Raw genomic sequence first — 27,619 nt, 5'->3', positions numbered from 1 at the left:
GGTACTAAGCCCCATTCTCTACACTGCTCCCCAGCCCCACACCCAAGCCCTCAGATGAGCTACAGCGATTCTGAGGTTACTGCTAGGTGGACTCGAGGGAAAGGACCATCAGATGCTGGAGCCTGCAACCACAGGTCCTATTTAGGTTTGTGGCAGGTTTGTTGTTCCACCACTTAGTCGTGTTCCAACTCTTTGTGATTCCATGAACTGCAGCATGCCAGGCTTCCCTGTCCTTCACCATCTCTCGGAGCTTGCTCAAACTCATGTCCACTGTGTCAGTGATGGCATCCAATCATCTTGTCCTGTCGCCCCCTTCTCAATCTTCGCCAGCATCAGGGTCTTTTCTACTGAGTCGGCTCTTCGCATCAGGTGGCAAAAGTATTGGAGCTTGTTTCAGCATCTGTTCTTCCAATGAATATTTAGGGTTGATTTCCTTTACAATTGACTGGTTTGATCTCCTTGCAGAGGAATACTAATTTTCACTTAACTCAAGCATGAGTTAGATGTAACACTGTCAATCACATGGCAGTCTCTGTTCTAAAATTTCTGTCCAGTGTCTTCTCATACATTCAATAGTCTCTGGGGTGGGGAGTATCATTTTCTAGATGAGGCTTTGAGTCGAGCTGAGTTGAGTTCAGTCACTCAGTCGTGTTCGACTCTTTGCGACCCCATGGACTGCAGCACGTCAGGCCTCCCTGTCCATCACCAACTCCCGGAGTTTACTCAAACTCATGTCCATTGAGTAACATGAGGCTTAAGTAGGACCATTATCTGCTGAAGACCCCACAGCAAGGTATTAAATGGGGTCTGCAAGTGACCCCACTTACAAACCAGAACACAAACAGACAGGACTTTGACCAAACAGTTTTTTATTGAAAGATCGTAACACAAAAGCAAGCTGGGGAAGGTGGGGAATAAGAAGGTGGGGACCCTCCCCCAGACTCTACTCTGATTCCCATGAATATCAGGGAGGGAGATAGGAACGCAGAAAGGAAAATAAAAGAAATTCTGAACCACCAGGCTAGCCCTACTCCTGGCCCTGGATCCCAAGTCAGAGCCAAGGGCCAGGGAAGGAAAGAGGGATGTTCTCCATCTGTCAGATTATTTGCCAAAGTCCACTCTGCCTGCCTTATGCCTCCAGGAGCTTCCCCAGGAAGCGGAGGTTGAGGATCTTGAGCTGTTCGTCAAGGTCCATGCGGACAATGCCATCCTCACCATCGATGCTCAGCAGGACACCTGTGGCTTCCCGGTCCTCACCCAGGATCACCTTCACCTGCAGGGGGACAACACATGGGGTCAGGGGCCACGGCAGCAGCCCCACGCACCCACGTCCCCTTGCCCTCCCTTACCTTGTTGTTCTTGGTGGGGGTGATGGGCTCCAGGTGTTCACTAGAGATGCTGACAACCTTCTCACTGTCCTTCAGGTACACAGAGCACATGCCTCCCTGGGGGTGGGGACAGCCTGGTCAGCCTGGCCAGCTCCCAGCACAGGACTGATAATCCCCTGCCCTCAACGGACACAAGATCAGGACTCATTCTAAGAAGTCACTTTCCCAAGGTGACACAGGGGCAGGAAAGGGGAAGGCTGGGCCTGGTTCCAAGGCCTGAGGTCTGTGGTGTAGAGGGGATGGCGGGGCAGGGTGATCAGACCAGCAAGAGAAGCATCTGCATGAAGCTAACTTAGGGCAGAAGGGAGACTGCTGCTCAGGCCCCTCACTCGTGTCCCACACTGGCCTCAGCTTCACCCGACACTTGCTCCTCCTCCTGGGCCCCGTCTCAAGGATGGCCCCAGGGTCCCCGGCCTGTCCATTTAGGCTCCTCCCTCCTTCCCACAGCCCAGTAGTGCAACCTGACCTCCCCCTGGGCTTCCAGCCCCTGATCCCGTCTCACCACACCTGATCCGCCTATGACACAGCAACAAGTGAGTTAATTCCCAACCACACATCTGATCCCATCCCTGCTGAGATGCCCACCCACCAGTGTCCTCAGGACACAATCCAAGTTCTCCAGGCTGGCATGTAACCTGCTCTAGCCTCTCCTCTGGCCTCACAACTCACCTTCCCCCTTGACTCTTTAAGTTCCAGCCACAATGAATAGACTTCAACTGCCCACATATGCCAGGTTTTCCCTCCCCCGCAGGCTTCTGCACATGCCCTTTAGCTAGAGCACCCTCAGCCCCCTCCCCACCATTTCCCTCGGCTTTCTCCTGTTCATTCTTCAGGTCTCAACGCAGACATTAACCTTCTCCCAGAAGCCCTCCTTGAACACTTATAAAGCTACCACCTGGTGGTAGCTCTGAGGGCTGGGGCTGGGCTGGTAGGAGCCTTGCGGGGAGGGGGCTGCATAGGGGGAGAACTGGTCTGTGTTGTACCTGTAGAGACAAGGGTGAGGTGCCTCCCCAGGGTTCACATAGCTCCCCTTTCCCTCTGTGCTTCCCATATCCCAGCTCTGGTCATTCAGGCTGTCTGGGGACACGTCTGTCTCCCCCACAGGAATGTGAGATCTGTGAGGGTAGGGCTGGAGCTGTCTTCATCTCCAGTGTTTGTTTAATTAATTCAATTAATATTTACTGAAAGGCCAACAAAGTGTCAGTCCCGCATAGAGAAACTGAGGCTACTTAGAAAGAAAATACAGATCTGGTAATCAAAGAATCCCATATGGGTAAACTTTAAGCTTTTAGGCAGCAGGTAGATAACATGAAAAGGAATTACATGAACCCACAAGAGACAGACCTGGGACAGCCCAGGTGTTGCTTTGAAGGATGAGTAGGAGTTAACTAGACAAAGAATGGAGGGAAGAGAGTTCTAGACAAAGGAAAGTAACGAGCAAAGGCCCTGAGGCTGAAGAGAATTCAGTGACTAGGAAGAATGAAGGGTCGGCAAAGCTGAAGCCATGGGTGCCCATGGGGCATGGGGGTCTGGTGCTAAGCCAAAGCCTGGCACAGAGGAGCACTCAGTTCTTGTTACTGAACTGTCAAAAAGTAACCATACTCCTGGGTGCCAGTCACCAGATCTCCCAGGCTGATGGGGGCCATGAGCATAAAAGGCAGAACTCCCTGCCTTGTGAAATTTTGCACGCCAAACCTTTCCATATCTACGACTCAAGCTATAAACAGCTACTGGAAGATGTGGATAGACAATAAGAAAAACAAACAACAACAATGAAAACCAGGACAAACCAGTAACCACAGAGACTGGGGGCCCCAAAGGAGAGGATGCCTGCCCACCCGCCAGCTGGGGCCTTACTTACCGTGACACTGCGGATGACACCCGTCTGCCCCACCACCTGTGTATCCAGGTAGGTGTCCCGCACCTTCACCTGGATGTCAGTGGTCACCCAGTCGCTGGAGTTCTGTTCAATGCCTGAGCCCGGCGTGTGCGGGTTGTAGCCACCTGGGGAAGGAGCTCCAGGTGTCATCGGACTGTAGCCAACAGGGCTTGGGCTGGGGCTGGCCTGTAGGGAAAAGGGGATGCGGTTGCTGGGAACAGGTCATTTGGCCTGGGTGTCCCTACAGGCCCAAGGCCCATCTTAGCCCAGCACACTCAAGGGCGTGTAAGTTGACCAGTACCTGATATGCCATTGGCGAGGGTGTGGGGTGGTAGCTGGCTGGGGAGTGGGTATTCTGGTAGCCTGCTGGACTTGGCGCCACCTGGTGGTAGCTCTGAGGGCTGGGGCTGGGCTGGTAGGAGCCTTGCGGGGAGGGGGCTGCATAGGGGGAGAACTGGTCTGTGTTGTACCTGTAGAGACAAGGAGTGAAGCAGGTATTAGTTGGGGGCATTAGAAGAGGAAAGAAGAGACTTCCCTGGTGGTCCAGTGGTTAAGAATCCGCCTTGCAATGCAGGGGGCCTGGGTTCGATCCCTGGTCAGGGAACTAGATCCCACAGGCGACAACTAGTTCACATGCTGCAATGAAAGATCCCGCATGAGGCAACGCAGACCCAATGCACCAAATAAATAAATATTAGAACGAGAGAAGGAGGTGATGGCAGTGAGGAGGCTTTGGCAGCAATAAGGTTTTGGCAGCGAGAAGGTTTTGGCAGCAGCTGATAAGGGCTAGCCCCAATGGACTCACATGGCTGGTGTCCCTGGAGTCTGTGGGTTGTACTGTGGGTTGACCTGCGGGGACGAGGGGTCTGGGTAGCCAGGTGTTTGGGGGTTGGGGGTGCCCCCGTAGGCCTGTGGGGATGGGGTAGGCTCATCATCAAAGGCATACTCATATTCTTCCTCAGCCCTGTTGGGGAGAGAGGTCTGTTGAGAATGACTATGGTGATCACAACAAGGTAGCAAACGCCTCTAGGACAGCACGGAACACCAGGCAAGACAAGGCAACTTCATCCTCACAAACAGCCCCATCCAGAGGCCTCTTTTTCACAGGTGGCCAGACTTGGGAAACAGAGATGAGATTGTCCATCCAAGGTCATACAACCAGCCACATGAGGGTGGTCACACACTCTGTCTCCAGGCCCACGTCTTAATCCCAGATCGCTACTCTGATGGGAGCTGGGGAAATGACTTTTGCCTCCAGTCCCAGCAAGGCCTACCCTCCTTCACATAACCAGCCTGGGGCTGGGAGCAGAGGACTCAGGGTAGGTCACACAGACCTGACCATTCCACGGACACACAGTGGAACCACTCATGCACACGGGCACGCACACGGGAACACACTCAGGGAACCCTGCCCCAGCCCCAGCTCACCGTGACGGTGTATTGGGGTTGTTTGGGTCCCAGGCCCCACTCTGGGCAGGAGTGCGGCTGCCATCATGCAGGGGCGTCTGAGAGCCATAATGCGGGGTGCGGCTGCCTGTAACGGGAGAGAGATGTGTCCATCAGTTCTGTCCTGTCTCCAGACCCCTCCACATCACCCCCATCTCTATCTGCTGGGAATGCTCACCATCCTGGAGGGGCGTCTGAGAGCCGTACATGGGTGTGCGGGAGCCAGAGCCGTACATGGGCGTCTGGGAGCCATACATGGGTGTCCGCCCGTAGGTTGAGGCCATGCCGCCTGGGCGCCGTGAGCCCCTGTAGCCACAGAGAACAAGTGGGGTGAGCAGGGCCCTCGCGCCGCCCAACAGCCTTCTTCCCAGCCCTGCCCTGGCCCGTACACAGTGGTGAGGCGCTGGCGGTCCACTGAGATGGTCTGGCAGGTAGAGTGCAGCTCCACGCGGGCAGTGGACTCCGTGGCGTCCTTCACCACACCAATGTAGCCTGGTGGGGAGGCAGGAGGTCAGCGGGCGGGCTCTCCTCCCCACGCCCCTCCCCGGGCCTCCACACGGCCTTGCAGGTCACCTTTGTAGGGCCCCTGGGAGATGCGCACAGTCTGGCCGATGAGCTCGTTGTCTCTCCGCCCTCGGCCTCTGCTCATGCCACCACCACCGCCACCTGGGCTGCCAAAGCCACCGCGCTGACCTGGGAAGGAAGAATGTCACCAGTCGCTGGTCCACCCCCCGACATGCTGTGCCCATAGCCAAGGTCCCTTCCAGCCCCCTCTTCGCCTGACTCCCCCCAGCCTCTGGGTTAGGAGCCTCCTCTGGGGGCCCCCCACCAGAGCCCTGGGCCTTCCCTTCACAGCCCTGACCACCCTGGACTGTCACTGTTGGCAGGGGGTTGGGGGTCGGGTCTCCCCTGGGCTGTGAGTCTTACCATGTGCAGGCCGGCTCAAAGCAGATAGTGAGTGCAGGCTGAACAACATCCCTCCTCCACCCCCCAGACACATCCACACCCCAGATTCCCCTCACCTCCAGCACTGGGGTGCATAGGGCTGCTGATCCGGGGGCTCATAGGGGCGAAGCCTCCTACTGTGAAGTTGGTCACATCACGAGGCTAGGGGGAGGGACAAGAAGTGAACTGGTAGCCAGGGCCTGAGTGACAGGTTCCCAGGCCCCAGACATCCCACGTCTGCTGTGTGAACCTGCCCAGCAGCCATCCCTCCCTCCTCCTGGTCACAATGGCTCCATTTCCCTTTAGGAAAACTGCCACCCCTATGCCACTGTGGGCCTGTCAATCAAGAGGCAAGGAGTGGGACTACCACGTGGTGGTCAGGAATTTAAACCCCTGGTGATATACAAACTGCAAGCCATGGGGATTCCGCATTCCATCTGCAGGGCCCTGAGGAGACCATCTCCTGATCCCAGCTCCCCAGATCCCACGTCTGATTTCCTTTCGGATACCTGGTTCTGCACAATTTCCTGCAAATCCCACCTCAGGAACTGTGCTGTCCCGAGACATGCATGGGGCGCCCCGACCCTTCCTTCAAGTCTCTGGCTTAAATGCCACCTCCTCAAGGAGCTGAGTCTGTCCTTAACGTCCTCTCTAAAGCAGCAACCCCCATACTCTCTATCTCCTTATCTTGGTTTATCCTTCATCATCAGCCCAAGTTGTACTATGCATGCATTTATTTATCTGTTCATCTCCAGAGCAGCAGCACCAGAACAGGGTTTTTTTTGTATTGTTCACTGCTGCAACTCCAGTGTCAAACACCTAACAGGTGCTCAATAAAACTGAATGAATAAATGATTTGGTAAATAGATCAGAATCTCAAAGCCCTTTTTTTTCACAATTTGCCAAGGACCCGACACTGATATCTGCCCTCCTGTAGACATCAAGCCCATTTGTGTCACTCCTGAGGCCAGGGAAGACCAGAGAACCGAGCCAGATAGCCAGTAGACAGACACTGACATCTGCCCATCTGTCCAAATGGACACCAAGCCCATCTGTGTCACTCCTGAGGCCAGGGAAGACCAGAGAACCGAGCCAGATAGCCAGTAGACAGACACTGACATCTGCCCATCTGTGTCACTCCTGAGGCCAGGGAAGACCAAAGAACTGAGCCAGGTGGCCAGCAGCCAGGGTGCCACCATGCCCGCCTCACCTTCGAGCCCCCTGCCAGCACCAGGTGGCGGGTCTTGCAGACAAACATGCCGCCGTTCTCCACCAGTTTCTTGCAGTGCAGGAAGGCGAAGCTGCGGAAGAGATGGCGAATCTCGCCTTCCCGGCCCTGGACGGGGGAAGGACAGTCAGCTCGTGGCCACGCTCCATCCCAAATCTCTCAGCTGTAACAGATGGGACAAAGCTTATACTCACCGAGTGGGGGCCGTCAATGACCTTGACGATGTCTTTCACGTGGATATTATTCTGTTCTGAGTCCAGGGCCACGGCAAAGCGGTTGTCTTTCTTCCGGGTCACAGCCTGGTGCCTGACAGTCACCACCTTCCCATACATGTTCAGCACCTACGGAGGGACGGGAGGGGATACCGAGTGGCTGAGAGTGGAAAGGCGTCATGTGGGGCAGGGCTTCCCTGCAGTGGGATGGTTCTTCCTATGGGAGACTGTCCCAAGCTCTGCAGGATGTCTAGACTCCCTGACTCTGGGGCAGGTGATGTTAGGAACCACCCCCTGGGCACCAGGTCAACCAAAAATGTCCCCATCATTCCAGAACACCCTCTAGAAGGAGACTCCATTCTGACTGAGCATCAGGGACCTGAGATGAGCAGAGGAACAAACGTTAACATAACAGTTAATGTCTATCCATCACTCTGTGCCAGACGGGTGCTAAACTCTTCACACAAGATTCCACTGAGGCCTCAAAATTTCCCTCTGAGGTGGGTGCTGTTACAGCTCCCATTTCAGAGGGAAAATCTCAGGCCCAGAGAGGGCAAGTTACTAGCTCAGAGTCACACGGCAGAACGTAAAAGAGCTGAGATGTGAATCCAGAGTCCAGGGTCCTAAGCATTTATACTCTTTGGCCGCCACATCCTCAGTGAAGGGGAGGAAGACACCAGCTGTACCCAGCCCTTAAGCCCAGCACCCAGTGCCCAGGTACATATCTGACTTCAGGGATTCAGTCACAGCTAATGAAGCATATGCCACTGCTACTTCCTTTTCACTAGGTGTGATACTGAGGCACAGAGAGGCTAACTGACATGTGCTTGCCCGACCGATGTCACACAGTGAGCTCCGCATGACAGAGCCAGGTCTGCACCCGGAGCAGTCTGGGTTCTCGGCCACCTTGCTCCGCCACCTCCCAGGATGAAGAGCTGGAGGGAGAGGAGGCCCCTGCGTGCAGCACACACACCTGGAAGGTCTCCCGCTCTAGTCGCACGATGACGCCCACGGTCTGGGGGTCCAGCTGCACCAGCTCCCCCCATTCGTGCTGGCCCCCAACATCCACACCTGATGCCGTCTCCGAGCAGAGCTGCAGGTCCCGGGGGAGCACCTTCAGCTGTAGGAGATGGGAGTGGGTGAAGCAGGGTCCACATGGCTCCGTGTACATCTACCCCGCTCCCAGCCCCCCACCAGCTACCTCGTGCATGGTGAGGTCAGAGAAGAGGATGACGAAGTTCTCCTCCACCCGCACGATGAGGCCTGTGTCGCCCTCAAACCGACCAGCGATCACCTTCACGTGGTCCCCCATCTTGAAGTACTTGCGAAGTTCCTGGGCCGGGAACTCCAGCATGTCCTGGGGATGGGGATGAGGTCAGCGAGCAGGTTAAGGAAGTCACCACAGACCATGTGCCCACCCGCCTTCAGATTCCACTCGTATTCCCAGAATGTCCGGGCCACAACCCACGCCAGGCTCACGCCCCCAACTGGAGACCACCTCAGGCCACTGGGACCACCCTCAGCCTGCCCCAGCCTGGACAAGCCTTAACCCTGCATAGAGATGGGCCATCCCCAAGACATATGACACCAGACTACAGAGACCTCCTCAGACCCACCTGGAGACAGCCTCACCCCAGACACACACCACTGGGCCTGGACAAGTGTCAGACGCACCCACCCCAAGCAAACTAAAACCAGTGAGCTCAGGAATGCTCCATGCTTTCATCATGCTCGCAACCCAGCACGCACACACGGGCGGTGCGGCCCCTACCTTGAGGTCCTCGTGCTTGGGCATGATGGTGATCTTGTTGCCGTCCACGCTGAGGATCTTGCCCTGCAGGTTGATGAGCTCACCCTCACACACCTCCACGTTGTCCCCGGGCTGGAAGTTGTGCTCCCGCTCCTTCCCTGCGGGGCAGACACAGGCTAACCTGGGGGCTGCGTACCATGGGCCGCCCTCTCCTTGGGCTGGGTTACCGACCGTGACCTCATACCTGTGCTTTCAGTCACCACCTCCAGGTCGATGCCCTCTGGCTGGTCCTCAAACTTCTCCAGCTCAGACAGTGTGGGCTTCACACCCTCTGTGATCTGAGCCCCAAAACCAGAGGAAGAGAAGGAAGAAGATGAAGGTCAGTGGCACAGCCCAGCTTAATGGGCTGGGAAGATGGTGAGGTTATTCTCCTGGGGAAACTCCTTTGAGAATTACCTGGGACAAACCCAGATAACCCACTGCTCTGGGGCCTGGACTGCAGGAGGGAGAAAGCTGGGCCTCCCCGCTCCCTACCACCCTTAGCACAACTCCCTCTGGGACCCTTACCACAGCAGACATGGCAAAGCTCTTGAACAGAAAGCCCTTCCGGCTGTAACGGTTCCCCTCGAAGATGAGGAAGTCACCGTCGGAGGCAACGTCACCCCCCAGGGATCTGGGATTTTGTAGGGGAGAGAAAAGGGCGTTAAGAGGCTTGCTGGGCCTCAGTCTCCTCTGCTGGCAAAGGGGGAAGTGGACACGGGATGCCTGAGCCATCCCATCCCAAACACCCCCTCTGGGTGGGAGTGACCTCTCACAAAGCCCGAAGGCCCTGCCTCGATGGAAGGGTACACTGCTCCTGCCCCTCTGCACTTTGCTGCCCCCTTCCCTGCTTTATTTTTAATGAGAGCTCATTAACACCCTCTGATGAGCTCCTGTTTGATACATCTCCCTAGAATGGCAGCTCCAGAAGGGCAGGGACCTAGCATCTTTTATTCACTATTTACCCTACAATAGTGCCTGGCACACGGCAGGCACTCACTCGGTGAGTAGGAGCTAGACAAAGTATCAGACCATGCTAACGATTAACACTCACACACAACGTGACCTCACTGACTCCTCTCCAAAGCCCGTGACGTCAGTAATATGACCCTCATTTCTCAGGCAAGTGAGAGAGTAAGGCTCAGGGAGGGTGCGTGATATGGCCAAGGTAGCCAAGCCTATGAGTCTAAGAGTCAAGGTTCAAATGCAGGGGTTAGGACTCCCAAGCCTGTGCTTTAACTCTACTGGCCTGCAGACCCTGCCCCATGCTGCTAGGGTGGGGAGGGAAAGCCTGTCCACTTCTCAAAAAGGGGAGCGTGCGGAGCAGGTTGGGTTCCACCTGCCGACCATCTTCTCATGCACACGGTGCACCTAGGGAGAGGGGTTCGAGTGTGCTCAGCTGGGCAGGTCTGGGCACTGCGTCAGGCCGACGGCTGCGGGGCGGGGAAGGGTCGCTCTGGTTTGTTCTCAAGAAGGGCATTTCCAGCTGGGGGGAGACCAGTGCTGTAAATGAGTCCAGTTCAGGCATGTGAAGTACTAACCTGGCCTGGCCTGGGGGCATTAGCCCAGCCTAGTAGATCAAAAGGCTCATTCTACAATCCAGCCTTTATCAGAATGAAAAAACTGGCTGTTCACATTTACGATGTGTTCCAGAGCAGGACCAGAGGGCAAGTGTCACTGGCTGCTTTTGTTTCTTCATCCTCCTCGCCTACCCTCCCCACTGGAGCCCCCAGAAGCCCTGGGCGATGGAAACCCTGGGGTGCTCCAGAGGTCCACTCAGCTGGGGAGGGGGAGGGGGACAGAGACGTCCTGAGCAGAAGGGGTTCTGTACCCCCATCTGAGGTGTCCAGGCATTAGGCAATCAGGAAAGAGACTGTAAGGCCTGATGTGTCGATAAATCTCATTTCAATACGTGACACCATTCATCACACTGACTAGGTACCAAGTGCTATTTTGGGCACGCACACATATTAATTCTTTTGACTCTCAGTGCCATCCTAGGAAGCGGGGGTTACTCTTACTGATCTTTGCAGCAGAGCAAACTCTGAGGCACAGGTATGTTAAATAACTTGGCTAAGGCTATACTGCCAAGTTAACCACTCATAAACTAAACCCTCGATGGCTCTGGGAGCCCAGCTCTACAGGAGAATCTGCAAAGGGACATCCTACACCACAGATCTGGCCACCCAGCCCAGCCCCAGGACGCTCACCTGATCTTTTCTGCATCAAACAGCCTCTGTGGGGGCCGCTTAAACTTCTTCCTTTTGGCAAACCAGTCTTTCTGTGTAGGAAAAGAGGCATGGATGGGAAGGGTGAGAGACGAGGGCTTGGCCACCAGTAGGGATCAAGCACTCCCTCCCCAGTCCCAGCAGCACATCCCCACAGTACCAAGCTCATGCGGGCCTTGATGCGGTCGTAGTCGATGCGTGGGATCATCTTCAGGGAAATGGTGTTTTGACTGGGCTCCACGTAATCCACCTGAGAAGTTCGGTTGGGAGGTCAGCAGGGCCCCAGCCTTCCCTCCCCAACTCCAGACTCAGGGAAGGCGAGGAGATGCCAGGAAGGGCCAGGGACAGAGCATGATGAGAGGAAATGAAACTGCTGATAACTCCTCCAGATTCATTCTCCAGCCTGTCTTCCCTCCAGCCTGAAATTAAGTACCCACTGACGACGTGACAACTCCACCTGGATGTCTAAAAGGTCCATTAAACCCAGCATAACCGCAGCTAATCTCCTGATTGCCTCCAAACCTGCTCCTCTCCCCACAGGTCCCCTCCATTCTTCCTCTTGCTCAGGCACACAGCGTGGGAGGTGTTCTTCACTCCTCTCTTTCTTTTACACCCACATCCAACCTGGAAGCAAACCTGGCAGCGCTGCCTCCAACAATTCTGACCTCTTCTCCCCCTCTACTACTGCAACCTCGGTCTTGTCCACCGGCACCTGCAACCCAGACAGCAGTCTCCTCACTGATTTCCCTGCTCCTGTGGCCCCATCCTGTCTATTGCAGGGTTTCCTTAGCCAGGTGATCCTTTGTTGTGAGGGGCTGTCCCAGGCCTTGTCAGACACTGAATGTTAAAATCAACTCATTTCCCAGTTAAAACCACCAGAAATGTCTCCATTCTATGTGAAAAGTTCCCTGGGGGTACCCCTGCTTGACAATCAGTGGTCTGATCTCCATGTAGTCAGCAGAGTAATCCTATTAAAATCCAAGCTTCCCTTGGAGCCTCCCATCTTACTCCAGTAAAAGGCAAAGTTGTTGGATGGGCTACAGGCCCCCATTGCCTCCCTGAGCTCCTCTCCTGCCACTCTCACCCTCGCTCACTCTGCTTCACCCATCCTGGCTCACATGCTGCTTTCTGCCACACCTCTTCCCCGAGAACTTCACATGGCTCACTTCCTCACCATCTTCAGATCATTACCTAACATTCATCCAACACCAACAGAAGATGGTCCTCCATTTCCTGTATTCGCAATGAAGTCCAGACTCTGCTTCACCTGACCTGAGTGGGTTCTGCTCTCTGACTAATTAGAGGGCTGGAAAGGGTAAAGCATAGAGAAGGGAGGACAGAACAGAGAGCCCTGGCCTCCTCAGCTACCCAGCCCAGCCCCAGGCACCTGAGCGATGTCATCCTTGTAGATGCCCCGCTTGAGGCGGACCCAGGATTTGGGTTTCAGGTTGGCCACCTCCTTCACCACTTTAAGCACATCCGTCATCTCCTTGATAGGCACCATCTGCTGGTTCCAGTAGCCAAGCCGCAGGTTGCCCACACCCTCGATGGCCTGCTTCACATGGGTCTGCTTGTAGGCCTCCACGTAGATGTAACCCTTCACGTGTTCCGGTGCCACTACCGATTTGATCTGCAGGGGCTGGAGGGCCAAGCCAGTGGGCAGAGACAGTGAGACATGACTGCCAGTACCAGGAATGACTGCCACCTCAGCAAGCTCTCTTCTAGGGATTTTCCCACAGAAACATGTTGTGCAACGACCCTATCACAAGGATGTGCACTGCAGTTATTATCATAGGAAAAAAACGTGCTTAGAGGTTAATTTACACCTGCAAACACCAACTTAAAAATTTGTTCAAATCAATAACCTAAATTTCCACCTTAAGAAAACAGAAAAGAAAGGAAATTAACCCCAAAGCAAGCAGAAGGAAGAAACAATAAAGATGAGAATGGAAAATAAGTGAAACAGAGGTTAGAAAAACAATAGGGAAGACCATTGAAGGTGGTTGCTTGAAAAGATCAACAAATTTGACCAATCTTTAGCCAGACTGACCAAGGCAAAGAAAAAAAGAGAAAAAAACTCAAATTACCAAAATCAGGAATGAAAGAAAGGATACTACTACCAACCAAACGTAGAGAATTTTAAGGCACGCCAATAAATTAACCTAAATGAAATGAATATTTCTTTTTTGTAGAAAGACATAAACTACTACAACTGACTCAAAAAGAAACAGAAAATCTTAATAGCCCTGTACAAGGTAACAGTTTTGAACTAATAATCAAAAAACACACATGCACACCCACCCACTCACCCAAAGCCCAGCATTAGATGGCTTCACTGGTGAAATTTACCAAACATCTAAAAATTAACACCACTCCTTCACAAAAGCCTCCAAAAAATAGAAGGGGGACATTCCCAATCAGTCCTATGAATCCATTATTACCCTGATACCAAAACCTAACAGAGACGACATAAGAAAACTACAGACTAAATCCCTTACAAACATAGATGCAAAAACGTTTAATGAAACAGAACATCAAATCCAGCAAAATATTTTTATATCGTATGTGAATTACATTTCAATTTTTTAAAAAGCAACTAGATTGTTTGAGTATTGTTCCTAATAGCGAAAAATGGAAACAACTTTATAGTTCCTGGGCATGGAAAGATGATCATGGTGCTGAGAAAACGCTCTCTGCAGAATGGTATGTACATAATACCCTTTTATCTTTTAAAATACCTATTAGGTATTAGATATTTTAATAATCATTTAAACATAGAAATTCAAGTTTTTATTCCATGTTTTCCTGGTTTTGACAATACACATACCCAAAATGGGGCTTCCCAGGTGGTGCTAGTGGTAAAGAATACACCTGCCAATATAGGAGACGTACAAGACTTGGGTTCAATCCCTGGGTCAGGAAGATCCCCTGGAGGAGGGCATGGCAACCCACTCCAGTATTCTTGCCTAGAGAATCCCATGGACAGAAGAGCCTGGCGGGCCACAGTCCATGGGGTCGCAAAGAGTCACACAACTGAAGCGACTTAACAAATGGCACATTTTTCAATATGCAGGGAAGATGGTCTGGAAAGACACACAAGATTGTGTGCTCAGTCCCTCAGTCATGTCTGACTCTGCAACCCCATGGACTGTGGCCCGCTAGGCTCCTCTGTCCATGGGATTTTCCCCTCAAGAATACTGGAGTGGGTTCCATTTTCTCCTCCAGGGGATCTTCCCAACCCAGAGATCAAACCCGCATCTCCTGTGGCTCCTGCACTGGCAAGTGGGTTCTTTACCACTGAGCCACCTATGAAGCCAAGGCACACAAACCAACAATCATTACTTCTGGAAAATGGGACTCGGGTATGGAGAGATTTTGGCTTTTATGATATACATGTACCATTTCAGTCCTATCTCAAATGAGGTTACTAGAATCTTCCCCAGGGCACAAAGCAGAAGTCTGAGCACACTTAAAATCACGATCTGCACATCTTGCAACTGTCCACTGGTCCCACTGACACACATTCACTGCTCCGGCAGGTAAAAGCAATGCACTTGGTCTAATACAAATTACATTCAGTGAGAAAGTTACCAGTCAGCACGCCTTGGTTCCAAAACTAACAATTACGCCTCTGAAAACAATGACATGTACTGAACACATGCTGTAGAACAAGCCCTGACTTAGAGTTGGACATGTTCAAAGATAACTTAATTCTAAAGATGCTGAGGTGAAAGCAAGGGGCACAGAGAGGGGAAGTGGCTCGATCAAGGTCATACAGTGAGGAAGCCACAGGGGCAGGATTCAAAGCTCAACAGTCTAAAGATAGATCTGTGCCCTTCCTGCAGCACCTGCTGCCCTGCACGCAGTCAGCATTACTTCATGTTTGTGTGCTGCACGTAAGCGAGCCCTGACGGGGCAGGGACCAGCTCTGGCATGGTCACTGCTGTACCCTCAGCATCTCCGAATGCTGGGAGCAGCCCAGAGGAGGGGCTCAATGGACTCTGATAACACTGAAAAAGAGAAGGAAGGAATTCTCCTGACAGGCCTGTTCTGTGATGCACTTAGCCACACTGCCCTATGCTAGGACTCCCAGCCAAACAGTAAGAGGGTGACAGCTGCCCACCAGGGTTGGTAAACAGGAAGAACTCACTCTCAGGCAGAAAAGGCTCAGGAAGAGAGATGGCTGACTTTCAGAGGGGTGCAGGGGCTGGGGAACCCTGCCAGAAATGCAGAGAGAATGAAGACAGTATCTCGACAGGCACAAAAGAACCCTTCAACCCAGAAAGGGGTCATTTTCTAGCTGAAGCAGCTCACTTAACAGACAGTGCTGCTCAGCTGGGGTACCTGGTACCTCTGAACTTGTTCCGTGTCTCACTCTGGGCTTTACCCGTCTCTCACCCCGAGGCTGCCTGCCTATCCAACTTACCGTGTCTGTGAACTGGTAGGCAATGAACTTGCGCATCAAGGAAATGGCTGTGGCCCGTTCCTCCCCAATCTGGAAGAATAAAGGCAGGCTTATGAGAGATGACAAGACGGAGAACAGGCCATAGAAAAGTGGGCAGGAGAGAGCAGCAAGGAAGACAGAGACGGGGAGGGCAGGATAGGGTATGGGATTAAGAGCTACAAACTACTATGTATAAAATAAATTAAAGTTATAAGGATACACTGCACAGGACAAGGGACATAGCCAATATTTTGTAATAACTACGAAAGCAGTATCTTTAAAAATCGCAAATCACTATGTTGTACACCTGAAATTTACATAATATTTTAAGTCAATTACACCTCAATTAAAAAAATAAAGACAGTGTCATTGTGCAAAAGATAAAGTAAGACAGCAGGAATTTTCCTGGCTGTCCAGTGGTTAGAAAGGACTCAGTGCTCTCACTGCCAAGGGCCCAGGTTCGATCCCTGGTTGAACGAAGACTGCACATACTACACAGTGCAGTCAAAAAAAGAGAAAAGTAAATAAAACAGGAGAGAGAAGAACAAGAGAGATGGAGGGGTTAGAGAGCAACAGGCACAGACAGCAAGAAAACCTGGGAGAGACACTGAGGGAGGGAGAAGGGAGGGGTGAAGAGGGCGGGGCAAGGAGAGAGAAGAATGCAGAGGCAGAGGAAGAAGGCCCAAGAGACTGACAGGTCAAGGAGACCCGGGGACGACAGAGGGCGAGTTCCCCTGACAAGGCGGCTTCTCTGTTCCTCTGCCTCCCTCAGGCCAGGAGGCCAGGGCACACACCTTACATTTGACAGTCCACAGATTGGGATCCCTGACAGGAGAGGAAAAAGAAGCCCTTTAGTAAATCTATCTCCTCATGGGAAACACACAAATCACCACACCCACCGCTCTTCCTCTCCCTCCACACTCTCTCCCTTCTCCATCCTGCCATCCGCAGGCAGGGGAAGGAGAGAGAAAAGCACCAACTTGCCATTCCCTTCTTTCCCCACCAGCCACCACTCCGTCTGTGCAACTCTGTGACCTGATTCACTTCAGGGAGTAAGCCATGTGGGCACATCACCCCATAAAAATTCCCACCTAAGCCCTCCTGTCCCATCCTCTTACTTGACTCCTGGGAGCAGCTGCTGCTGGGTGATGTCATCCGAGAGCTCATCAGACCCTCCATACACCCTGGAGAGAGAGGGGCAGTCAGGCAGGAAGGGGGTCTGTCAGACCCCAACCCTTCTAAGGGACCACATGCTCCCAGCCCCAACCCGGCCCAGCACACGCCCTTACGTCTCTCCCACAGATGACTTGGCGTATTTCTTCATGTAATACTCGCCCAGTTCTTCTTCTCGCTGGTCCCTGGGGTATGTGAGAGAAAGTGAACGAGAATGGAAGGTTGAGGAGAGGAGGGTGGGCTGACCTGCCCCCAGATCTCCCCATGGAAGCCGGTTTCACCCTTTCCCATCTCAGCTCACCTCCAGAGGTTTTGCAGGCGGCGAGCCCCAGACCGGTCTTCATCCAGGACAACATTGTCGATGTTGGAAGCTGCAAAGAAATGGGCAGACAGGGTGAGTAAGGGGAGATGAAGAGCGGGGGCCTGGAGAAAGCGGTGGGGGTTTGGGGGTCAGAGTTGGGTCCTGGGGCAGGAGACACCTCACTGAGGAAACCCCCAACCCTCAGCCCCTGGTCTGGCCTGCTCAGCATCCTGCTCCCAGTGTCCTCCTTGCGGGGGGGTGGGGGGGGGGGCGGGGGCGGGGGGGCCAGGAGCTGGGGACACCCAGTTGTTCATAGCCACTCACAACCACTGTCTAAGCACACCCTGAACTCCGTCCCACGCCACTCACCCAGCCCCTCACCCCTGCACCCCACAACACTCACACATGAACACACACATACTTTCCCAGGCCAGATCTGGCCCCAGAACCCCCTGCCTGTGGGCCCTGCATGAGTCAGAGCCCCCAGGGCTGGACAGGGGTCAGGGGTGAGGGAGGGTGCCACGGGCAGGAAGTAGAGATGTCAGGACATGGGAGGAGGGTGGGGAATCACACTTTCAAGCTCTTACCTTCAATCTCTTCTACTTGGAGGAAGAGGTGGTGGTGGTGGTGGTGGTGGTGGTGGTGGTGGTGGTGGGCGAGGGCAGACAAAGTATGAGCCAAATTATAGCAGCGAAATCAACCAATGGGTTGGGGACAGGGGAAGGGAGGGACACAAGAAGGTTGAAAATCAAAAGTAAAGGCCAGGCACCAGGTGGTTGGGGGAGAAGCCGAAATGTATGAGGCGCACAGAACGGAAAATAACAGGGAAGGGGTGGCACTGGCCCAAGAAGTGGGGGGTATCTTGGGATACAGCCTGCCCCCCCCAACCCCCAGAAGGGATTCTCTGGGGCCCTGGGATCCCAGAGTCCTCTCCCCACAGCCCCCAACCCCCCAGCTCATGGGCCTAAAAGGAAAAGGGTGCAGAGCTGGTCTCTCTGGCAACGACAGAAAGAAGCAAGGTGAGGAGGTGAGGGGCAGGACAGTGCGGGGGGTGGGTGGGCTCTCAAGACCCTCTCGGCCACACCCCCGGCGGCCTCCCGGAGGTGGGCCCCCCTCACCTTTCTCCAGGATGTCCTCTGCTCCATCCTCCCACTGGTCCTCATCCTCGTACTCATCGTCCACATCTGAAACGGAAACGCCGAGTGGTCAGCGGAACAGCCAGGGCAAAGGTGACCTCATCACACCAGCTCCCAGAAGGTATCTCCTCTGGGCAGTGGCTACTACGGACCCCCAGCTTCCAGATCAGGACCCTGAGACTCGGACAGGCGAGGCTCCCGCCCAAGGCCTCAGAGCTGCCTTAAGCCCCAGGGACAGTCTCACGTGTGGATCCACCTGATTCTGAAAGTCATCCCTCCCTCCCACCACCCACAGATCCATTTTAAAAACAAGATCCAAATAGGCAAGCAAAAAAGTTCCCTCCTAACTATTAAGGGAAGACTGGTCCATAGTTTTTTTTTTTTTTAAAGACAGGATTCATGGTTGGTGGTTTTATTATTATTCTCTTACATTTCTAATGGCCAACACTTAATGTGAGGGTCCCAGGTGCCCTGCCCCTCCTCTGAGTACTTGCCAGATTCCTCACTGAATCTTCCTGGCCACCCTAAGGGAGGTACCACCATCCTTCTAATTTCACAGTAAGAGAGACACACAGAGGTCATCTAACTTGTCCAAAGGCTCTCAACTGGTACCTGAGAAGCAATCTGGCTCCAGGATCCGTGCACCTAACCTCTCCGTTACATTACATATATTCTTTTGTATGTATTAAATACTACACTAAAAACTTAACATGGCAAAAAATTCCAAAGTGTACAGAAGAGGTAAGTGTTAAGTGAGTCTCCCTCCCATTTCTAAGCCCTTTCAGTCCCCTTTCCCAGATGCAACTGTGCGACCAGCTTCTGTTCTAGAGATAATCTGGCCGCACCTAAGAAATGCCTATAAACCCCTCACTGCTATTTTCCCGCCGCACAGTTTTTTAAGCCACTCTTTCTTTAAGCAATAAGACTAGCTTGGAGCTCTTCCACAGCAGCACATGCCTCACGTGCTACCTGATTATCGGCCCTATAGTTCATTATGCTGTCGTTGTTTAGCTGGTAAGTCAGGTCCGATTCTTTTGCAACCCCATAAACTGTATCCCGCCATGCTCCTCTGTCCATGGGATTTCCCAGGCAAGAATACTGGAGTGGACTGCCCTTTCCTTCTCCAGCGGATCTTCCTGACCCAGGGATCGAACTCGCGGCTCCTGCATTGCAGGCAGATTCTTTACTGCTGAACCACCAGGGAAGCCCAGAGTTCATTATACCAGGCCCTAATCAACAGTGCACACTGAAGTCACCAAACATTTGCAACTGCACACCAGACTGCAGCAAGCATCTGTTCTCGTATCTTTTGGCACCTGGGGGTGAATTCCTCAGACGGAATTGCTGGTTCTAAGGGTCCCTGCATGGTGAATGTTAGTGGGCACTGCCACATAGCTTCCCACAGGCAGTACCCAGTGACACTCCCACCACCACCAAGTGGGTGTCCCTAGTGACCACCATCTGTGTCAGATGGCAAGTTATCCACTCTCTCGATCTGAGTCCATCTGCTAAGACCTTTTCTCTAAGCAAGGACTTCCTCCCCCTCAGCCTTTGAGAAAAGGCCTGAAGCTCTCTGAGAACCAGGAATACCCAGGGCATCTCCTGCCCTTCTGTTCCCTGGTTTCCTCTCCGGTAAGAGGGTCCCAAGAAAATGAGGGGTGGCGCTCTACTCCCCTTTGCCTGGGCACAGGCAACAAGCACAGGGACAAGCATCGCTTGTACAGACGGTGGGAGTATCAAGTAGTGTGACCTTTCGGGGAGCTTATATTTGGCCAAAGGTATCAAAAAGCTTTAAAAATATATGTATCCCCTTTGTCCAGCAGTTTGACTTAGGGATTTACCATGTAGAAAATCTGCACGGTCTATGTTAGATGAAAAAACTGCATCTTCATTTTCACTAATCTCTAAGTATTTACATCAATCATGAACAATGGCAACAAACCACAGCAGTGTTAAGCAGTGAAGTCTGGTACTTTCATAGCATAGTACAACTACAGATACCTCAAAATATTACTCACAGTCATTGCTACTTCAAAATTAGATTCTTAACAGATCCTCCATTAAACCTTGCTTTTTCAATATGCTAAAAAAAGCAGCACATACATCACAGTGTTTTTTTTTTTTTTGGCCGCATTGCACAGCATATAGAACTTCCCCAATTAGGGATTGAACCTACACTCCCTGCAGTGGAAGTGCAGACTCTTAACCATTAGCCCACCAAAGAAATCTACATTACAATGTTCTTTTAATATTTAGATACCGTATTTCACCATAATTGTTTTCTTTGGAATCCTATGTACTTTTTTTTTTAATGCATTTCACAACATGATTCTGAGAAGGGTCGGGGACTCACACTTCCATAGGCTTCAGCAGACTCTAAAAGGGGCCACAGCACAAAAAAAGATTAAGAACCCCTAGCCAAGGTAATAACTTGCATATATGTGTTTAAATATATATGAAGATATTCATGGTAATGCTGCTTACACTACTGAAATTTACATACAATTTCAACATCCACCAAGAGACTGGTTCTATAAAGCGTATTTTAGAATGGAACACTAAGCAGCCATCAGAAAAAACATATTTCTATGATGATGATGCTAACAGTTAAAATTTATTGAGGACCTGCCAAATATTCAGAAAACTTTCCTTACATTTAACTCATTTAACCTAAGCTAGCTACATCATATACACCTCCACAATCGTCGAGCAGAAAAGCAGTTACGGAAGAGTAGATATGATGTGGGCCCACATAACGTGAATAAATAACAGCCCTGTTTTCTAAGGGCTTACTGCAAGCTGGCCATTACATTTTGGGTTGCCATCAACTTGATGTGCTTTACACACTTGATCCCCCAAATCCCTGAAAATATTCCTGCTGAAGTAGGCAGACCTGCCTGCTGCCTTGTACAGAACAGCAAAGAGGCTGAGAGAGACAGGCAGCCACTTGCCCAGGGCCCCTGGGGAAAAGAGCAGAGCCAGGCCAGGATCTGTCCGCCTCCGCCGTCCTGTCCAGCTGCCTACTTCTACGTCACCTGTGCTTTTCAGGACTAGCACGACATATCGTTAGTTTTTAAAAACATGACAATGGTATTTTAATTCTGTGTTTTAAAAGGATCTATTTTACAGGTTATTCAGAGGAATATTTGGGGGTAAAATTATGTATTTGAGATTTGCTTCAACGTCTTCTGGTAGTGGGTGTGAGTGAGGAGGAATACATAAAACAAGCGCAGCGTTGAGCTGTTCACTACGGCTGGCACACAGGGCACCGCAGACTACCCTACCGTTGGGTGTCTGACATTTACCAAACAAGTATAATGCACTGGACAAACAGAACCGAAGGTGGAGTCCAGCGTCCACTCAGCACTCGCTGGCCCTGTCACATACCAGCCTCATCCAGAATGAAGCCGCCGTGGCGGGGTTTCTTGGGGGGCCGGTCGTCATCTTCCTCCTCCTCTTCCTCATCATACTCTTCCTCCTCTTCCTCCTCCTCTTCCTCCTCGGGCTCTTCCTCCTTCTCACTGCCCGCTGCACTCCGCCGCTCCTCCTCTACCTGCAGGGTCGGGGGGTGGGGTTGGGGAACCAGTTTTCTGAACCCCTCAAATCCAGACACCATGCTCTCCATCCCTAAATTTGACCTCAGCTCTGCCTGGCTGATCACCACCCGCTCTGCTCTGTGAGCACACCCTTCCACCCTGGCCGGGCCTCCCTAGTAGCCATCCTATCTCAGTGACGGCATCACCATCCACCCAACCGGTATCTGGGAGCCGACCTGGGCTCCCCCTCCCCTAGACCTCCTTGCTAGCCTCTGCCGAGCCTCTGAACACTCTCTCTCCTTTAGGCTTGATCCTTGGTTCCTGTCTCTCTCTATACTACGACTCCCCCAGGCCATCTCATCCACTCCCTTGGCTGTGTCATTGTGACGATGACTCCCAGAGCTGTTTCCAGTCTACACTGCTTGCCAAGGTCATTGATCACCTTCCACAGCTACTTCTGTGGACAGTCTCTGGTCCTTACCCATAAGACTTCTCACCCCACTGACTTCTCTCTGCCTAGGGAAATGCTCTACCCTTGGTATCTGCCACATCACTCCTGGTTTTTCTCTAACCTCTCCACCTGCTCCTCTGCAGGCTCCCCTTACTGGGCTCACCCCTCAAATGCTGGTGTCAATCATCAGGGTTCAGCCAAAGGCCCACTTTGCTTCTCCCTCTATGCACTCTCTCTCTGGCCCTTTTATCTTCCACGATCTCACTGCCTGTCTCTGTAGATGACAACCCCATCTGTCTCCAGTCCCCAACTTTCCCCCAGAACTAGACACCCTCATGTGCCACCAGCCTCCTGGATACCTTCCCCCGATGTCGTCTGAGCCCTTCACATCCACCATGTCACGAACTGGCCTCAGGGTCTTTCCCTAGACCCGTGCTAGCCTCCTCTAGCTCCCACTAGGCACCAAACTCTTGATCTTTCTACTTTCTGAACATTATCTCTTCGATCTATCCCTTCTCCCTTCCCAGAGCCCCCTAGCCTGGGCCAGAACACTGCCCTCTAAAGTTGAACCTTTGCCCCAGCCTCCTTCCCTGTCTCTTGACCTCCAATCCCTCTTTTCATACAAATCACAAAAGGAAATGATTCATACCAAACAGTGTCCTCAAACATTAACCTTTCCCTCATTAACTTCATGACTTCTCACCATCTCCACATCAGAACAACCAATTTGGTATTTTTCTTTAAATTCACTGGAAATTTTACTGAAGGGGCACTTCTTTTGCTTTTAAACATTTCAGAAGTTAAAACTCTAAAGGTTAGCTTGTTATAAATAGGGCTTCCCTTGTGGCTTAGCTGGTAAAGAATCCACCTGTAACATGGGAGACCTGGGTTCAACCCCTGGGTAGGGAAGATCCCTGGGAGAAAGGAAATGGCTACCCACTCCAGTATTCTAGCCTAGAGAACTCCATGAACTATCCATGGGGTTGCAAAGAGTAGACAGGACTGAGCAACTTTCACTTTACTTGTTATAAATAGAAAGTAACCATAAAATTAAAAGGAAAGTTCCAACATGATTGGAACTTGCCTACTGCCTCCTGCAGGCTAAGCCTAAAGCCTGTTCTCCCTGTCAAACACAGAGACTAGCAAGTTTCAGAAAGGTGCTCAGGACACAGTAGCACTCAAATGAAACTTTCTCCATGGCCCAATTAAAAGATAAGATGTGCAAATAAAAGGAAACAACTGTCTTACTAAATGATTCAATGTGGGTTCACGTCTTATTTTTATTCCACCTAAAAGCACTTCTCATTACTCCCCACCTGGAAAGCATCTACGGTCTTGGGAAACTATGATCTAAAACATGAATCTGATCATTTAGTCCCTTGCTTAAAATAGCCAGGGCTCCCCACTGCCCTCAGGTGAAGACCCAGCTCCCCAGCTGCCTGGTGTGTAAGTGGACATTGTGCCCACTGCCCCTCCCTCTATGCCACCTCCCCAGGCTGCCCCCCTAAACACCAGGTCCAAACCCACTGAGCCTCTTACAGCATGCTCTCCTAGCACCGTCCACCATCCGTCCTCAGCACAAAAGCCATCTTCCTCTGCCTCTCACTCATACTTCTATCAAAATACTCTTTCAGGAAGTGATGCTTGCCCTCTCCCCACCAGGGAGAGTCAGGCACATTCTCTAGGCTCACAACCCTCTGGGCTTCCACCATCACAGCCCTGACCACGTGAGCTAGGTCCCTGAGTGAAAGGCCCAAGATAGCTCAGACACTCCTAGGTCCTCAACACCACCCAGCCCAGGGCTGGGAACAGAAGACAACTTTAAAAATACAGCTGACCCTCAGATAACATGGGGGTTGGGACTCTGACCCTCTATGCAGTCAAAAATATACACACAACTTATTGGCAACCCTCCAAATACAGGGTTTCTCAGTATGCACCATTATAAATCTCGCGATTTAGCCCATTTTGGACCTGGGGTATAATATACTATTGAAAAAAAAGTCCACATATAATTGGACCCAAGCAATCCAAAACCATTGTGTTCAAGGGTCAATTGTATTTGTTCAAAACAGAATTCTGATTAGCCCATAGTATCCCTTATTTCAACTCAAATCAGGACCACAGCCTGATTTCCAGGAACTCTGCATCATCGCCCTGGGGCAGTTCCAGCAGTCTTCTTTCCAAACCTGGCTCCCATTCTCTGAGGAGACAGTTCTCACTATTATCTCTGTTACCTCAGGGCTTGAACATGCTCTGACACAGTCCATCCTCAGCATGCCCTGGAGTAACCATTGGCTGATAAACTACCTCAACACAGGGCTCCTGAGGGAGACTGTGATCCTAACATAACAGGAACTCAAAGAACACTTGCTGAATGGATGAATAAGAAGGTCACTCAGGGACTTCCCTGGTTAAGACTCTGTGCTTCCACTGCAAGGGGTACTGGTTTAATCCCTGGTGATGGAATTAAGCTGAATAATAAACCAGATAACTGCCTCAACGGTGGCTCATTATTTGCCATCTCTAGCTGTCTATCTAGGGCTTCCCTGGTGGCTCAGATAGTATAGAATCTGCCTGCAATGCAAGAGACCTGGGTTTGACCCCTGGGTCGGGAAGATTCCTTGGAGGAGGGCATGGCAACCCTCTCCAGGGTTCTTGCCTAGAGAAAGGCATGGCAACCCTCTCCAGGATTCTCACCTAGAGAAGGACAGAGGAGCCTGGTGGGCTACACAGAGTCCATGGGGTCGCTGAGTCGGACATGACTGAAGAGACTCAGCATACACACACACCTGTGTATTCACAGGAGCCAGTCCTTTAAGGACCAGGTCAACACCTGGCTGTCTAAAAAGCCCAGCCAGGGAACTTCCCTGGTGGTCCAGTGGTTAAGAATCAGCCTCAAAAAAAAAAAAAAAAAAAGAATCAGCCTCACAAAGCAGGGCATGCAGGTTTGATCCTGGTCAGGGAACCGAGATGCCACATGCCAGGGAGCAAATGAACCCAAGTGCGGCAACTCCCGAGCCTGCATGCAACGGACCCTATGTGCCACAACTAGAGTCCACGCTCTGCAACAAGAGAAGCCCCCGCGAGCCACAACTAGAGAAAGCCTGTGCCACAACGAAAACCCAGCACAACTAAGATGAAAATATAAAGCCCAGTCAGACCCACCTCTGGAGGTGAGGAAAGCCCTCACACTGCCCTCCTGCCTTTCCTGGTGAGAGCAGGTGAGCCTGCAGGTGACTTAAAAGACCAATGTGGAGGGGAAAAAAAGCCCGATGTGGTGTTAGGGAAGTGAGACTAGCACAGTACAAACCACACTACCTCAGCCAGGCAAAGGAACTGGGGATCCTGGTCTCATTACCACCCGGCTTTAACCACAAGCTCAGTGTCTTGAAGCCATGAGTCAGAGGACCAAGGACCAAGCTTGAAGGAAAGGCCTTTCTTGTCATCTTCCCATTTGCCCCATTCCTATTCGGGCAAGCTAAGGACTCCTCAAAGAGCATGACAAGGATTGACAATCAAATGCCTGCAAGTGGGCAAACAGGAAACATAAGTAAATGAGGCAGTTCAAGGGAAGCCTATGGCACTCTCCATCTATCTGATGTTTTCCAGAACCCAGGTTATGAAATTTTCCTTTTCTTAAATCTGCATGATGACAAATGGCAATTAATATACTCTGGGAAGTAGAGAAATTCCCAGTTTTAAAGGTGGGTGTCAGGATTTCCCTTATGGTCCAGTGGTTAAGACTTCGAGCTTCCACTGCAGGGGGCATGGGTTTGATCTGTGGGCAGGGAACTAAGATCCTATATGCCATGTACAGTGAAAAAAAAGATGGGGTGGTGCCACTTTTTGAGCAAAGAACTGCTGTAGGCCTCACCTGTTTTTACATAAAATTTTTTACAAGTGTTGCAACTAACTTTAACAATAAACTAGCATTTCTGTAATCACAGTGTCATCTCTTTGTTAGTCTGTAATCATTGCCTACTAAATGCAAACTCTGTGAAAGCAGAAATTTGCCTTGCTCCACTCTCCCTAACACCTAGGAAGTCTCTGGAACAAAGCAGAAGGTGCTCAAATATTCATTTGTTCAACAAATGAATAAATCAAAAATAAATAAGAGGCTAATAGCAGAATAAAAGAATGTCTACAATCAGATATGTCCCAGGAAATGTCTGTATTTGGTTCCTAAACACTGACATTCAACAGACCCAAAGCCACAGTGATCTTTTCAAAATATTAGATAATATGCCTCCTTTGCTCAAAAACTTCTCATAGCTTCACCTCACTCAGTTAAGGATAAATTCCTCACCACAGCCTTTAAGATCTGACATGATCTGGCTCCTGTTAGTGCTATGCTGCTCTCTGACACAGGCAAACTGGATTCATTAATTTCTGGCCACCACAGACATGCTCCCCACTTTGCACTTGCTCTTCCCCCTTATGGGAACGCTCTTCCTGCACATGACGTGACTCACTCCATCACCGCCAAACGTCACCCTCCAAGATGCACCATGGTCCTACTGAAAGTTCAACCAGGACTCCCTAGTCCCCTTCTCTTCTCTACGGTTCTCCAGTGTCTTCTAGCTTAATAAATGACTTACTGATCAGCTATGTTTGTTTACCTTCACCAGAGCAAAGAAAGATTTTTTTTAAAAACCTGCTTTGTTTACTGGTTTAGCCCAAGGATTAAGAATTGTGTCTAGCATGTAGTAAACACTAAAAGTATATTTCGCCAATGACTGAGCATACCTAAAAATAAAAACTAATGTTTCTTACTATATGTCAAGTCCTTCAAAAACATCACTTGCTATCTCATTGTACCTGGACTATCCAAGGCCTCCAGTACCTGTGCTTCTGCTTGACTTGGGCTTGCCTATTTCTCTCTCTCTCCCTCCCGACAACCTGTAAGTTCCCAGAGACCAGAGCTCGTCCTGATCCTCTCTAAGCTCCCAGAGGAGCCGTTCTGCCCTGGTCCTGTCCCCAGGCCCCACGTCTCCCCCAGCGTCCCGGCCACAGACCTCGGCCTCCTCGCCGTCACTGCTGCGCTCGCTGTCCTCCTCCTCGGAGAAGTTGCTGTCCTCGCTGTCCGACATCTTCTGCTCGCAGGGAAAGACAGCGGCCTCAGCGCAACCCCCAGTTCGGAATCCCACCCCGAGCCTCAGTTTCCCCCAGGGTTCCAGGGAGAAGAAAAACCCTAAGCGCACTTCCGGCAGCCTTGTTCTGGTAACCGTGAACTCGAAGGAGAACCCTCTCCCCCACGCCACCTGCCATACCTCCCGAGCTCTTAATACAATCTCTACGCCTCCCTGGCCTCCAGCAACCGCCTGGCCTGCAACCCCGGCCACCAACCCACCGGCTCACCGCTCTTGCGACTCTTTAGCCTTCGCTACCAGCTGCTGTTCACACGACGCCTAACTGGGATTGACGTGCTCTCTCGCGAGAACCTACCTCTTGGCCCCGCCC

General features: G+C 51.6%; 1 protein-coding gene across 4 annotated transcripts; it reads right to left on the bottom strand.

The window, feature by feature from the left end:
- Positions 1 to 852: 852 nt before the first annotated feature.
- SUPT5H (SPT5 homolog, DSIF elongation factor subunit) lies at positions 853 to 27,619 on the bottom strand. 4 transcript variants are annotated; one of them, XM_070771019.1, is made up of 30 exons: positions 27,518 to 27,619; positions 27,175 to 27,252; positions 21,557 to 21,722; positions 18,152 to 18,217; positions 17,621 to 17,632; positions 17,034 to 17,103; positions 16,849 to 16,917; positions 16,678 to 16,743; positions 16,354 to 16,384; positions 15,542 to 15,610; positions 12,503 to 12,754; positions 11,276 to 11,365; positions 11,098 to 11,168; positions 9,416 to 9,521; positions 9,093 to 9,186; positions 8,870 to 9,006; positions 8,300 to 8,455; positions 8,072 to 8,218; positions 7,081 to 7,227; positions 6,869 to 6,994; positions 5,736 to 5,820; positions 5,287 to 5,406; positions 5,103 to 5,205; positions 4,892 to 5,019; positions 4,696 to 4,801; positions 4,073 to 4,231; positions 3,569 to 3,737; positions 3,250 to 3,453; positions 1,350 to 1,445; positions 853 to 1,273 (listed from the first exon to the last, which is right to left on the bottom strand). In XM_070771019.1, exons 2-30 carry the CDS (start codon positions 27,247 to 27,249, stop codon positions 1,130 to 1,132), a joined length of 3,264 nt encoding a protein of 1,087 aa, XP_070627120.1. In that variant the 5' UTR covers positions 27,250 to 27,252; positions 27,518 to 27,619; the 3' UTR covers positions 853 to 1,129. The 4 variants fall into 4 exon arrangements, with proteins under 4 accessions (XP_070627120.1, XP_070627121.1, XP_070627122.1 ...); XM_070771020.1 differs by having other exon boundaries at positions 27,510 to 27,606; XM_070771021.1 differs by lacking the exon at positions 27,518 to 27,619 and adding an exon at positions 27,430 to 27,451.

Source organism: Bos indicus, chromosome 18, assembly GCF_029378745.1.
Source record: "Bos indicus isolate NIAB-ARS_2022 breed Sahiwal x Tharparkar chromosome 18, NIAB-ARS_B.indTharparkar_mat_pri_1.0, whole genome shotgun sequence".
In the NCBI taxonomy this organism is placed as follows: Eukaryota; Metazoa; Chordata; class Mammalia; order Artiodactyla; family Bovidae; genus Bos; species Bos indicus.
This window is presented reverse-complemented; position numbering and strand designations above follow the sequence as displayed.

What these genes read in the sequence shown, in the direction of transcription:
- SUPT5H (XM_070771019.1), bottom strand. Translation starts at nt 27,249, where the DNA reads ATGTCGGACAGCGAGGACAGCAACTTCTCCGAGGAGGAGGACAGCGAG. An exon ending in GTGACGGCGAGGAGGCCGAG is followed by an intron (nt 21,723 to 27,174) that starts GTCTGTGGCCGG and finishes CCGACCCTGCAG; the next exon opens with GTAGAGGAGGAGCGGCGGAG. An exon ending in TCATTGACGGCCCCCACTCG is followed by an intron (nt 6,995 to 7,080) that starts GTGAGTATAAGC and finishes TCCCCCGTCCAG; the next exon opens with GGCCGGGAAGGCGAGATTCG.